Source organism: Artibeus jamaicensis, unplaced genomic scaffold (assembly GCF_021234435.1).
Source record: "Artibeus jamaicensis isolate MK-2021 breed Jamaican fruit bat unplaced genomic scaffold, CSHL_Jam_final contig_464, whole genome shotgun sequence".
NCBI lineage: Eukaryota > Metazoa > Chordata > Mammalia > Chiroptera > Phyllostomidae > Artibeus > Artibeus jamaicensis.
Genome location: NW_026521842.1, coordinates 7,721,205 through 7,734,584, shown reverse-complemented (window position 1 = coordinate 7,734,584; position 13,380 = coordinate 7,721,205). Strand labels below are relative to the sequence as shown.

General features: G+C 39.1%; 1 protein-coding gene across 1 annotated transcript in view; it reads left to right on the top strand.

Moving 5' to 3' along the window:
- Positions 1–13,380, top strand: part of PLCG2 (phospholipase C gamma 2) — a 149,127-nt gene that overhangs the window by 119,086 nt on the left and 16,661 nt on the right. Inside the window, exon 31 of the mRNA XM_037142454.2 lies at positions 10,417–10,505. Coding sequence (XP_036998349.2) covers positions 10,417–10,505 — 89 coding nt within the window. The remainder of the gene's footprint in view (positions 1–10,416; positions 10,506–13,380) is intronic.

Sequence of the window (13,380 nt, the reverse complement as noted above, 5' to 3'; positions counted from 1 at the left end):
CAGATCCCACTGCATTGTAATAGTTGATCCACACCTAGACTGTCTTCTTCCCCGAGTCCACAGACCAGCCAGGAGCTCAGTCCCACCCCAGACCTCCAGGGTCAGGATGTGCACTGTAATCAGATCCACAGGTGGTTCATATCGAAGTTGAAGAAGCACGGGGCTAGACTGCAAGAAGTCTGTGGGTATCCGGGCAAAACCCACAAACCAACCGACGACAAAATTCCCATCACCTGTGTAAGGAGTAACTCCCTCAGAAAACTTCCCTATAGCAGTATTCGGGGAGAACAATGTCCCCACAAGCCCTCCAGGGAAAAGAGTAACACCTCAGGGTTTTATACCCCCTCGCTGTCACGCAAGCATAAAATTAAAGGGCAGGTGTGTTCAAACATGCACAGTTCAGGGATATGTCCATGAGTTCAAACTGAAGAAAGCAAAAAAGACAAATTTAGCTAATGGAAATGTTCAGTAAAAAGGTGGTAAGCATTGGACACTTTTAAAAATAAATTGTGCATTTCATTGTGTGTGCCAATTTTATATCAGAAAAAGAACACTATAAACAAACAAACACTGAGCTTTAGTTAATGAGATAGATGCATGCTGACATTCAGGGGAAAGTATACGATGTACAAAATCTTCATCTTACTTTTGAAATACATGTGATAGGTTGATGGGTGGAGAAATGTGATAAAACAAGTGTAGTAAAAGGTTAATGGTGAGATCTAGGTAGTGATTGTACAAGTGCTTCTTGTAATACTTTTAGCCTTGCTGTATAAATGTCAGAAAAATATAACCAAGCCTACCTTGTGGAAGAATTATGGTTACAAAATGGAACAAACATATTGTAATACTATGTTGATTTAGAAATAATATAGTTGGCACAAAGAGGGAGAGAAGGTACAGGGTTGTGTCAGCATGCCAATTTTCTCATCTTAAGCAGTGAAAAACAATTGATTCAGTAGATGGTAAAGGTTATAACATAGTATAAAAGGTTCTCTAAGACAAATAAGGCTAATCATTGAATAAGCCAAAACCTGAATGGTGGAATAGTGGGAGTGCCCTAATTTGAGTATTGCTTGTCCTGAGAATCAGTAGATACAATGCAAATAAAAAGCTTTCAAGTCAGAGAGGTGGGCCCAAGATGGTGGTGTAGGTGGACGCTGAGCTTGCCCCCTTCCAAGGATATATAATATGTATACCTATATGCAGAGCTGTTCCTCTTGAGACACAACTGTGAGCCAATTGAAAAGCATCTACACAAGTAATAGAAAGTGACCACATGGAGAAGGTTGGGGTACCATGACAGCTCCCCGGGAGCTGAGCAAACAACCCAGGACTGGAGGAACCACTGAGCACCATTGCTTACATTTCCCCCAAAGGTGGACAGTGGGCAGGAGCTTCATCCAGGATCTCTGGCTGACCTGCAGGCCCCAGGTACCCCTCTTGGAGCTGGAGCCAGCAGAAAGAGGAAGACACCATAGCTGCATACAAAGGATACCTCCACCAGGAGATTGATCCAGCAGGGTTCTGCTTTGCACACTCACTAGGCTGCACACACAAGGGGCTTCCTTGCCTGGACAGAGTGTGGAACTAGCAAAAACACTGAGGAATCCACATGCAAAACTTTGCAGTACCCACCCATAAGCTGCCCCTCACAGAGTGAGAGGGGTGTTGCTATGTGCAGGAAAGGTGCCCCACCTGGAGAAATAGCAGTTAGTAGGGCACTGAAAAGCAGGCATACAGAGCAGTCTCACCCAGACCCTACTCTAAGGGTGGGCAATTAAAGCCACAGGGCTGCTGTGCAGAGTTGAAGGGGTGCAGCTGAGTTCAGAGGAGTAGCACTACCTTGAAAGGGAGCAGAAAAAGCGAAGTGCAGCTGTGTGTGCACATGCAACTGGGCATTGGGATACAGGCATGCAAAGCAGCCCCACCCAGACCTTGCTCTGATCACAGACAGTTAAAGCAATGGGGCACACCGAGAATGCACCTAGCAGCCTCGTCTACATCAGGTAGCAACACCCAGATTAAAATGCCAGGGAGGCACAGGCACACCAGAATGCCCCATCTGGAACCACTCCTTCAGGCCAGGCAACACACAAGGTACCTCGCATGCCTGCCCCAACTACAACCAGACTGCCAAAACTATTCAGTGCAGTCTACCCAGAGACTACTCTTTCAAGACTGGAAGGGATATCTATTCCATTCAACTTGTGGGAACAAACAGAGTAAGTTGAACAAAATGGGGAGACAGAAGAATATGCCACAAATGGAGGAATAAGACAAAAATTCCAGAGAAAAACCCAATGAAACAGAGATAAGTAGTTTGCTTGGTAAAGAATTAAAAGAAATGGTCATTAGGAAGCTCAGCAAACTTGAGAGTACAATAGAGGAACTCAGCACCTCAACAAAGAGATAGAAAATGTAATAAAGAGCCAGCCAGAGGTGAAGAATACAATAATTTAAATGAAGAATATATTGGAAGGAGTCGACAGTAGATTGATTAATACAGAAGAATGGATTAGCTTCCTGAAAGACAGAATAGTGGAAATCATCCAATTAGAACAGCAAAATGAAAAAAAAAATTAATGAGGATAGTAAGAGATCTCTGAGATAACATCAAGTGCCCTAATGTTTACACACTGTAGGAATTCCATAAAATGAGGAGAGAGAGAAAGGAGCAGAAAGAATATTTGAGGAAATAATACCTGAAAACTACCCTAATCTGGGGAAGGACCAGACATCCAGGTCCAGGAAGAACCGGGAGTTCCAAACAAGATGAGCCTAAAGAGACCTACAATACATCAAGACATATTGTAATTCAGAAGGCAAAAGTTAAGGATAAATAGTTAAGGATTGCTGCCTTAAAGGCAGCAAGAATGAAACACGAAATCACATACAAGGAAAACCCCATAAGATTATCAGCTAATTTTGCAGAAGCAACTTTACAGGCCATAAGGTAGTAGAGGAGATATTTAAAGTGCTGAAAGAAAGAATCTATCTAACCACTATGCTGTACATCTAAAATTAATACAGAATACAATAGAATGTAAACTGTAATTGAAAAAAAAGAAACTAAAAAAAAATGTACAATCTACAATACTATATCCAACAAGGTTGTCACTTGGAATTGAAAGAGATAAAGATATTCCCAGACAAGCTAAAGAAATTCACACCCAGTAAACTGACCTTACAAGAAGTGTTGAAGAGTCTTCTTTAATGCAGAAAAGGCTATAACCAGAAATAATACAGGAAAGAAAAATTTACCACTGGTAAAGGCAAATATATAATAATCACAGTGAATCAACCACTTAAAAAGCTAATATGAAAGTTAAAAGATAGTAGCAAAGTTAACTATCACTACAGTAAATAATCAGGGATACATTAAACAAAAATATAAAATATGACATCAAAAAACAAATATTGGGGGAGTAGAAATATAGTGCTTTCAGAATATTATTGAATCTAAAATAAATGCTTCTCTTTCTCTATATATACACACACATACATATATATGCATATATATGTATGTGTATATATACATATGTAAATATCTATATAGAGAGACCTATATATATATTTGTATATATCCATATATATATGTGTGTGTGTGTGTGAACTTCATGGTAATCATAGCAAAAACATACGAAAACACCTAATACATAGAAATAAAGACAGGGGGGCTGCCAAAAGAAGGAGACAAAGAACACGGCCCAAATGAAAGAGCAGATCAAAAGTCCAGAAAAAAGCTATATGAAATGGTGACAAGCAATCTATCAGATGCAGAGTTCAAAACTCTGGTTATAAGGATGCTCAAGGAACTTAGTGAGGACCTCAATATAAAGACACAGAATTGAAAGATACCCTAATTGAAATAAAGACCAATTCACAGGGAAACAGTAGTAAAATGGATGAAGCCAAGATTCAAATCAATGACATGGAACATAAAGAAAGCAAAAAAACAACCAACCAGACCAATAAGAATAAAAAAGAGTAAAAAACCACAAAAAAACCAAGGATAGTGTAAGCAGCCTCTGGGACAACTTCAGGCATTCCAACATTCCCTTCATAGTGGTGCCAGAAGGAGAAGAGAAAGAGAAAGAAATTTGAAATCTATTTCAAAAAATAAGATTCCCCTAATTTCATAAAGGAAATGGACATGCAAGTCCAGCAAGCACAGAGAGACCCAAACAAAATGGACACAAAGAGGCCCACTCCAAAATCTGGGAGAATGGGTGAAGAGGTAAAGGGATTAAGAAATACAAATAGACAGTTACAGAATAGCCATGGGGATGTAAATTACAGTATAGTAAATGGAGTATCCAAAGAACTTATTCACATGACCCATGGACATGAACAATAGTGGGGGTATTGCCTGAGGGAGTGGGGGGGGTTGCTGGGTGGAGGGAGAAAAATCAGGACAACTGTAATAGCATAATCAATAAAATATAATTAAAAAACACAAAACATTAAGAGAAAGCAATCCAATTAAACCACTGAAGAAAACCAACAAATTAAAAGGGAAGAGATCAAGAGAAGAAGAAAGGAGCAGTGAGGAACCAGAAAAACAACCAAAATACAATTAACAAAATGTCAATAAGCACATTCCTATCAATAATTACTCAATGTAAATGGACTGAATACTCCAACCAAAAGACATAAGGTGGCAAAATGGATAAACAAAAACACATGACACATCTATACACTGCTCATAAGAGACTCACATTAGATTGAAAAAACACAGACTGAAAGTGAAGGGTTGGAAAAATATATTCCATGCACATGGAAACAAAAAGCTGGGGTAGCAATACTCATATCAGACAAAATAGACTGCAAAACAAAGACTGTGAAAAGAGACAGAGAAGGGCATTACATAATTTTAAAGGGCCCACCCAAGAAGAGGCTAGACAGCTATAAATACCTACACACCCAACGCAGAAGCACTTAAGAATATAAAGTAAATGTTAGTGGACATAGAGGCAGAAATTAATAGCAATATTATATATAGTAGCTGGGGTCTTTAATACTACACGTACCTCAGTGGATAGATTTCACATGGACAGAAAATTGATATAGAAATAATGGCCTTAATTTCCACATAAGACCAGTTTGATTTGATAGACATTTATAGAGCATTTCATACAAAAACTGTGGATTACACATTTTTCTCAAATGCATATGGAACATTTTCACATACGACTCCACAAAACAAGCCTCAATAAATTCAAGATTGAAATTATATCTAGCATATTTTCTGACTACTGTGGTATGAAACTAGAAATAAAAAACTACAGGAAGAAAAGTGGAAAAATTACAAATATGTGGAGATTAAACAACATGCTTCTAAACAACCAATGGTTCAAAGGAAATCAAACACTTTTTGAGGCAAATGAAAATGAAAATACAACCTTACGAAATGTATGGGATGCAGCAAAAGAAGTTATAAGAGGAATGTTTATAGGTATATAAGGTCTACGTCAACAAGGAGGGGAAACCCCAAATAAACAATCTAAATTTGCACCTAATAAAACTAGAAAAGGAGGAACAAACAAAAACCCTAAGTGGAAGGAAATAATAAAGATCAAAGTGGAAATAAATGAAATAGAAAAGATTAATGACACTAAAAGCTGGTTCTTTGAAAGGATAAATAAAATTGGCAAGCCTCTAGCAATACTCATCAAGCAAAAAAGAGAACACAAATAAAATCAGAAATGAAAGGTTACAATAAACTCCATGGAAATCTGAAAGATCATTAAAGAATACTCTGAACAATTATATACCAATTGGACAATCTGGAAGTAGTGGATAAATTTTCTAGAAACATACTACCTTTCAAGACTAAACCAGGAAGAAACAGAGAATCTGAACAGACCAATTAATAGCAATGATATTGAAAGAATATAAAAAAATTTCCAACAAAAAAAAGCCCAGGATAAGATGGCTTCTCAGGTGAATTGTACCAAACATTTCAAGAAGAATTAGTACCTATCCTTCTCAAACTGTTAAACAAAAAAAAAAAAAGAAGAAGAAGAAGAGGAGGAAGGAATACTTCAAATTCATTCTACAAAGAAAGCACAATCCTAATACCAAAACCAGAGAGACACCACCTAAAAAGAGAATTACAGGCTAACATCCCTGATAACCGTAGTTGCTAAAATTCTTAACAAAATACTAGTGAACCATATTCAATAGTACATTAAAAGGATTATACACCATGATCAAATAAGATTTGTACCAGGGATGCAAGGGTGGTTCTTCATCCCCAAAACAAGTACTGTGGTTCATTACATTCGACAAAACCAAGGGTAAAATTCATAATGATTTTAGTAGATGTTGAAAAAAACATTTGAAAAAATTTAACATCCATTAATGATAAAAACTCTTTTAACAAAGCAGTTTTAGATGGAACTTACCTCAGCTTGATAAAGGCTACATATGACAAGCCCACAGCTAACATCATACTCAATGGTGCAAACATGAAAGTTGTTCCTCAAAGAGCAGGAGCAAGAAAAGGATGCCCACTCTCACCACTATTATTCAATACAGTATTGGAAGTCCCAGATGTAGCAGTCAGACAAAGAAATACAGGCACCCATATTGGGGAAAAAAAGTAAAACTGTCATTATTTGCAGATGAGACAATATTATATATAGAAAACCATACAGAATCCACCAAGAATTAATAGAAATAGTAAAAGAATTCAATACAGTAGCAGGATACAAGAAATCTGTCACATTTTTGTACATGAATAATCAGAAGGAGAAATAGAGAAAACAATTCCTATCCTGGCCGAGTAGCTCAGTTGATTGGAGTGCCATTCCATACACCAAAAGGTTGTGGTTTTGGTTCCCAGTCAAGGTCGAGGATGTGGGTTTGATTCCTGATTGGGGCATGTATGGGAGGCAACTGATAGATGTTCCTCACATCCATGTTACTCTCTCTTCCCCTTCCTCTCAAATCAATAAACGTATCCTTGAGTGAGGATTTAAAAAATTCCATTTACAATTGCATCAAAAAGAATGAAATATTTAGGAATCAGTTTAACCAAGGAAAGCAAAGACTTGTACTGTGAAAACTGTAAGACACTGAAGAATGTGAAAAGGACCCAAATAAATGGAAGAATATGCCACGCTCATTATAAGGACCACACTACCCAAAACAATCTACAGATCCAGTGCAGTTTCTATGAACATACGAATGACATTCTTCTCAGAACTAGAATAATTCTAAAATTTATAGCCAAAGCAATCTTGAGAAAGAAGAACAAAGTTGGAGATATCATACTCCCTGACTTCAAAGTATATTACAAAGCTACAATAATTAAAACAGTGTGGTGCTGGCACAAAAACAGACACATAGATCAATGGAACAGAATAGCCCAGAAATAAACACTTGCTTATATGGTTAACTAATATATGACAAAGGCAGTAAGAATATACAGTGGAGTAATGACAGTCTCTTTAACAAGTAGTGTTGTAAAAATGGACAAAAACATGCAAACGATAGAATGGGACCACTCTTACACCATATACAAAAAATTCAAAATGGATTAAAGACTTAAATGTAAGACCTGAAACCATAAACCTCCTACAAGAAAACAGAGGCAGTGAACTATTTGACATCAGTCTGAATAATATCTATTTGGATATACCCCCTCATGCAAGGGAAACAAAAACAAATAGGGTTTCATCAACCTAAAAAGCTTCTGCACAGGGAAGGAAACCAGCCAACAAAACAAAAGATGACGTACTGAATGAGAGAATATATTTTCAAATGGTCTATCTGATGAAGGGCTGATATCCAAAAGATACAAGAAACTCATACAACTCAGTAACAACAATGACAACAACCAAAAAACAATTCAACAAACAAGTGTTGGAGAGGATGTGGAGAAAAGGGAACCCTAGTGCTCTGTTGGTGGGAATGCAGACTGGTGCAGTCACTGTGGAAAACAGTGTGGAATTTTCTCAGAAAATGAAACATGGAACTGCCTTTTGACCCAGCAATTCCACTGCTGGGGTTATACCTTAAGAGCCCCGAAACACCAATCCAAAAGAACCTATGCACCCCAATGTTTGTAGCAGCACAATTTACAATAGCCAAGTGCTGGAAACAACCTAAGTGCCCATCAGCAAATGAGTGGATCAGAAAACTATGGTACATTTACACAATGGAATTCTATGCAGCAGAGAGAAAGGAGGAGCTTATACTCTTTGTGACAGCATGGATGGAACTGGAGAGCATTATGCTGAGTGAAATAAGCCAGGTGGTGAGGAACAAGTACCATATGATCTCACCTTTAACTGGAACATAATCAACAAAAGAAAAAAGCAAACAAAATATAAACAGAGTCATTGAAATTAAGAACAATTTAACAATAGCCAGAGGGGAGGGGGGAGGATACGGTGGGAAGAAGGGTTTTCAGGAACTACTATAAAGGACAAAACCAAGGGGGAGGGTGGAAGCAAGGGAGGGAGGTGGGTTTGGAGGGAGTGGGGGGAGAATATATGAACTGTAATTAAACAATAAAATAATTTAAATTTAAAAATGTCATACTTAAAAAAAAAAACAGTCCGATCAAAAGATGGGCAGACGACATGAAAAGATATTTCTCCAGAGAAGACATATAGGTGGCTAACAGACATATGAAAAGATGCTCCATATCCCTAATAGTCAGGGAAATGCAAATCAAAACCACAATGAAATATCACCTCACACCAGTCAGGATGGCTGTTATCAAAAGGTGAACAGATAACGCGTTGGCAAGGATGTGGAGAAAAGGGAACCCTTGTGCACTGTGGGTGGGACAGCAAGTTGGTGTAGTCAGTATGGAAAAACAGTATGAAGATGACACTTCTTGGTATTTTTCTGAAGAAAACAAAAACACTAATTTGAAAAGATATGTGCACCCCTATATTTATTGCAGCATTATTTATGATAGCCAAGATGTGGAAGCAATCTAAGTGTCCAGCAAATAAAGCACATATGATACATGCACCTACACACAATGGAATATTATGCAGCATTTAAGAAATCTTGCCATTTGAGACAACATGGAATGATTTTAAGTGAAACAAGTCAGAGAAAGACAGGTACAACATGGTTTCACTTATTTGTGGAATATAAAAAAATAAACAAAACCAGAATCATAGAAACAGAGACCAAGGGGGTTACTAGAAGGGGAGCATGATGGGGGGAATGGGTGAAAAATGTAAAGAGGAATAGTCAACAATACTGTGATAAGTTTGCACAGTACCAGACAGTTACTAGAATGAGTGGGATGATCACATCATAAGGTATAAAAATGTCCAGTCACTATGTTGTATACCTGACACTAACATAACTAAGTAGAATACTTTATATTTATTTAAATTTAAAAGTTTAATTAAAAAACAACTTTCAAATCAACATAGGGCCATATAGTGAATCGCCAAGGTACAGGGTTAAAATGAAAAATGTAAGGTTCAGAATTGCTTAGGTCCGAGTACTCTCCTTTGCGATTTTAAAGGAAACTCATATGCATAGACTATTTTGACATAATACTGTTCACGGTGGTTCCTTGTGGAATACGGAATTATGAGTGGATGGGAGTGAGACTTCCATTTCTACTCTGTATTTTTAAAAATATTAATTAGAGAGAGGAAAGGGGAGAGGGAGGGCAGAGAGAGAGAGAGTGGTTGTTCCATCTATTTATGCATTCATTGGTGTATCAGGACAACACTAACCAACTGAGCTACCCAGCCAGGACCTTTACTGTATGTCCTTTTACACTACTTAACTAAAACAAGGAAACAAACCAACCTTTAAGATGTGTTGCCTTAAACATTACTTAATGGCTGGTGGTGGCAGGGGAATCCAGCTTTACTTCAACGCTCCTCTAAGTTAACATTTAAGTAAATAGGGAATGGCTTTCAGAGGGGGATGATCAATAGTGCTCTGAACTGCCAAGGGACAGAAAGATTTCTTCCCATTGGAAATCTTTAAAGACACTTTCCCGGTCCTATGCTTTGTAAAGGGCTAAGTGGAGGAAATGGATGCGAGGATTCATTATTCCTTTGAATCTTTGGCCTCTGGAGTATTTAAGGAATTGAACCACAGCTGCAGTCACTCTAAATTTGATGTGTAATGTTCTGTGGGTTTTCATTTCTTCTGAGTGAATCATTTTCATTTCTAGCTGGCAGATATTTTTAACTCCCCTTTTCTGTATGGACCTGTCAGTCAAGCCTGCATTCTGGAGCACCTCTCTGTAACCATCAGGACAGGACCTCTGGCTTCCCAAAAGTCAGCCCCAGTATGGGGCACTGACCTTTCTGCTCCTTGGACTAAGCATGTGGTCCCTGGGTATCCCCCAAAAAGCTATGGTCAGGGGGACGGGCCATTAATTACCTGCCTTTGCATTGTTTTTCCCTTCTGCTGCAGGATTTAGATCTGTTCCTCTGAAGAATGGGTACAGTGAAGACATTGAGCTGGCTTCCCTCCTGGTTTTCTGTGAGATGCGGCCAGTCCTGGTGAGTGGAGAAGCCCCTCAGGGTTCCCTGAGCTACATCTGCTGGTAGACGTGGTTGATGTGTATGCTTGGCTGCTGGGCTTAAACCCATTGAGAATTATCTAGCCAAACATTCCACATCATTAGAAAAGAATTCCTTTCAGTGACAGATCTCCCCATAGGGCCTACGTTTTTTTTCTCCCAGCGTCCATCCTTTTTTGGAGAGTGCCATATGAGTCTATGAGTAGGATATGTAGTTGGAAAGGTGAAGCTCTTTGGAAGTTCCCCATAGTTTCATTTCAGAAAAGCCAGGCAAAGGCAATGCCCTTCTAGATACATTCACCCTTCCTGCATGTTTCTCTGCCTGTTGGTTTTGGGTAATCCCTTAAAAAACTCGAGAGTATCCAATAAGGGCTTGCGATGGGGAAGGATGTTCATAGACCACAGCTTTCCGTCCTGAGCGGCACTACTCTTGTGGTTCTATCTGTCATTGGAGAAGCCTGCCTTTTTGGTCCTTTCATTTTGCCAACGCCTTGAAGACATTTAATCCCTGCTTTAATTGACCAGTTATTGAGATGTAGAAGAAAGGGCTTGGCCTCCTTGAACTTTTCGAGACTGAAATAGGTAGCTGAGAACATAGCACAAAGCTGTAGGTATAGCTCAGGTCTTGGGTTTAATGAGATATTTACTGTGATTCTGGAGGTTCAGAATCTTCTTGATGGACTTGCCCACAGAATGAAATCCACTTGCTGTGTGTTTTTGCAAGGCCTTATATGTGGCCAGTACAATCTCCCAAGATCTTTCCATTTCCTTGCCACAAAACCCAGCATGGCCTGGGGGATTTCTGTGGTCAGTCCAGCTCTCTTGGGATAACCTAGCAAGACTATGGTTCTGGCCCCCGGCAGGCTGATGTGGGCTTGGTCACTGCCCCTGGATATGCATCTCGTTTTCTCAGTCTGGTTGTTCTCTGAGTAGAGAAGTCACGGCCTGTCCTGTTGTTCTTTTGGCTGTAAGAACTACACTGTGATTTGGAAGTTGCCTATTTGGGAACTTCCAGAATCTAGCTGAGAACTGCCAAATGTGGAGGGAGGATGGCAAGGGTGGGGATTTCTCTTAACAGCCATAGTCCATGCAGTAAAAATTCATGAACTCAATTCAGAAGAGAGAACGTTAGCCCTTTCTGTATAGCTGCTTCCTTTACATTCAGTTCTTGCAACCACGATAGTTTTATACCCCAAAGCATTTTAGAAGCATCAGAATGAAAGAGCATGTAAAGAGAGACAGAAAGCAGTAAAAACAGGTAGAGACTTAAAAGGCACACTAGTTGGGGGCCCTAGACCTCATTGGCAGCCAAGGCATCAGTTTTTGTTGGTAAAAAGTAAGCTTATGATGATGAAATTTGGTTGCAAAAGGATAAGGAGATAGATGATAGAAGGTTTTTCCATTTTGGAATAATTTTTAAGGGGTAGTGCTTTGGACACTGTCAAAAATAAATGCAGTGTTTATGTAAAAATTATAGTTTTCACTTGGACCTTGAATTACAGATTAAAAAATCACATTTTGTGGTTTTTCCAATGATAGAAATACCTGGTCATTAAAGTTTATGTAAGTTTTTCCCTTTACCATGCAACTGGGTCAGCCAATGTGTTCTTACTGAGAATAAGCACATCTTCTAGTTCTACTCTTTTAAACTAAATTATGCATTTGCCAATTTATCATTAATAAAACTATCTGAAGTCCTTAAGAAGTCCATTAAAGAACTTATGTCAATGTATATTATTTTGTATAAATCATTTTTTAAAACTGTGCGCAGCACAAATTGTGTGGAAAACATAATCTTATCATTTGGGGGAAGAGATGAGTAGATAAAGCTAGTGTTTGGTCCGTCTGCTCCCTTCCTTTCCAGGCCAACGCATTTTTATGGAAATGTAATAGTGGTAATAATTCAAATGTCTGTATACATGTGTAATTTTTTCTTTTTGCACTACTGACATTTGGGGTCAGATCATACCTTGGGGTGGGAGCAGCCCAATGCAGTGTCGAATGTTTAGCAGCATCCCTGCCCTCAACCTACTAATGCCAGTAGCAACCCCACCCCCCTGCCCCTTGTATAATAGCCAAAACTATCTCCAAACATTGTCACATGTCCCCTGGGTGGTAAAAAAAAAAATTGTCCCCAGTCAAGAACCACTGCTTTAAAGCAAGTTTTTAAGCACTTTTCATGCTATTACCTAATCTTCATTAGCACTGAATAACTGACAGATTTTTTCCATCAAGCTGATTAATCATAGATTAAACATCCCCCTATGTTGGGCATTTAGATGGAATCCACTTATAAATAAAGCTCTCATGATCATCTTCATGTGGTTACTCTTTCCCTCCTATAATTCAGAATGAATTCCTTAGGTTCGGTTCCCAAATACGGAGTTAGTGGGATCAGTTCATTGAGCAGGAATTCAAGAGGGTAAAACCTGGGCCTTCAGCAAAGTAAGTTTGCAGACCCTTGGCTCAGACAAGCTTACCTCTTCCTGGCCCCCCCGACAGAGCTGGGATTCTGCTGCCTGGGGAAAGGAAACCAACACTGCCTCTCTGTGTACAGAAAACCCTTTAGCAGACATTTCACCAAAAAAATGAGCGATAAAAGTGGTTTCCGGTGGCGGTCGGACGCCATTTGTCTAGGCACAGCTATGCAAAGCTGCTGGGAGCAACTTGGAAACAGCATAAATAATGTAAATAATTAGGTACCGCTGGCAGCAGGGAAAGTTACCATATTTAAAAGAAAATGTGTTCACCCAGACTTGGGTGGGGGAAGCCCCCTGCTGCAGGCGGTGCCAGAAGAGTGTGGCAGAGGAGCAGGGGTGTGCTGTGCGTTCCAGGTGCCTGCTGTTTCTCTATAG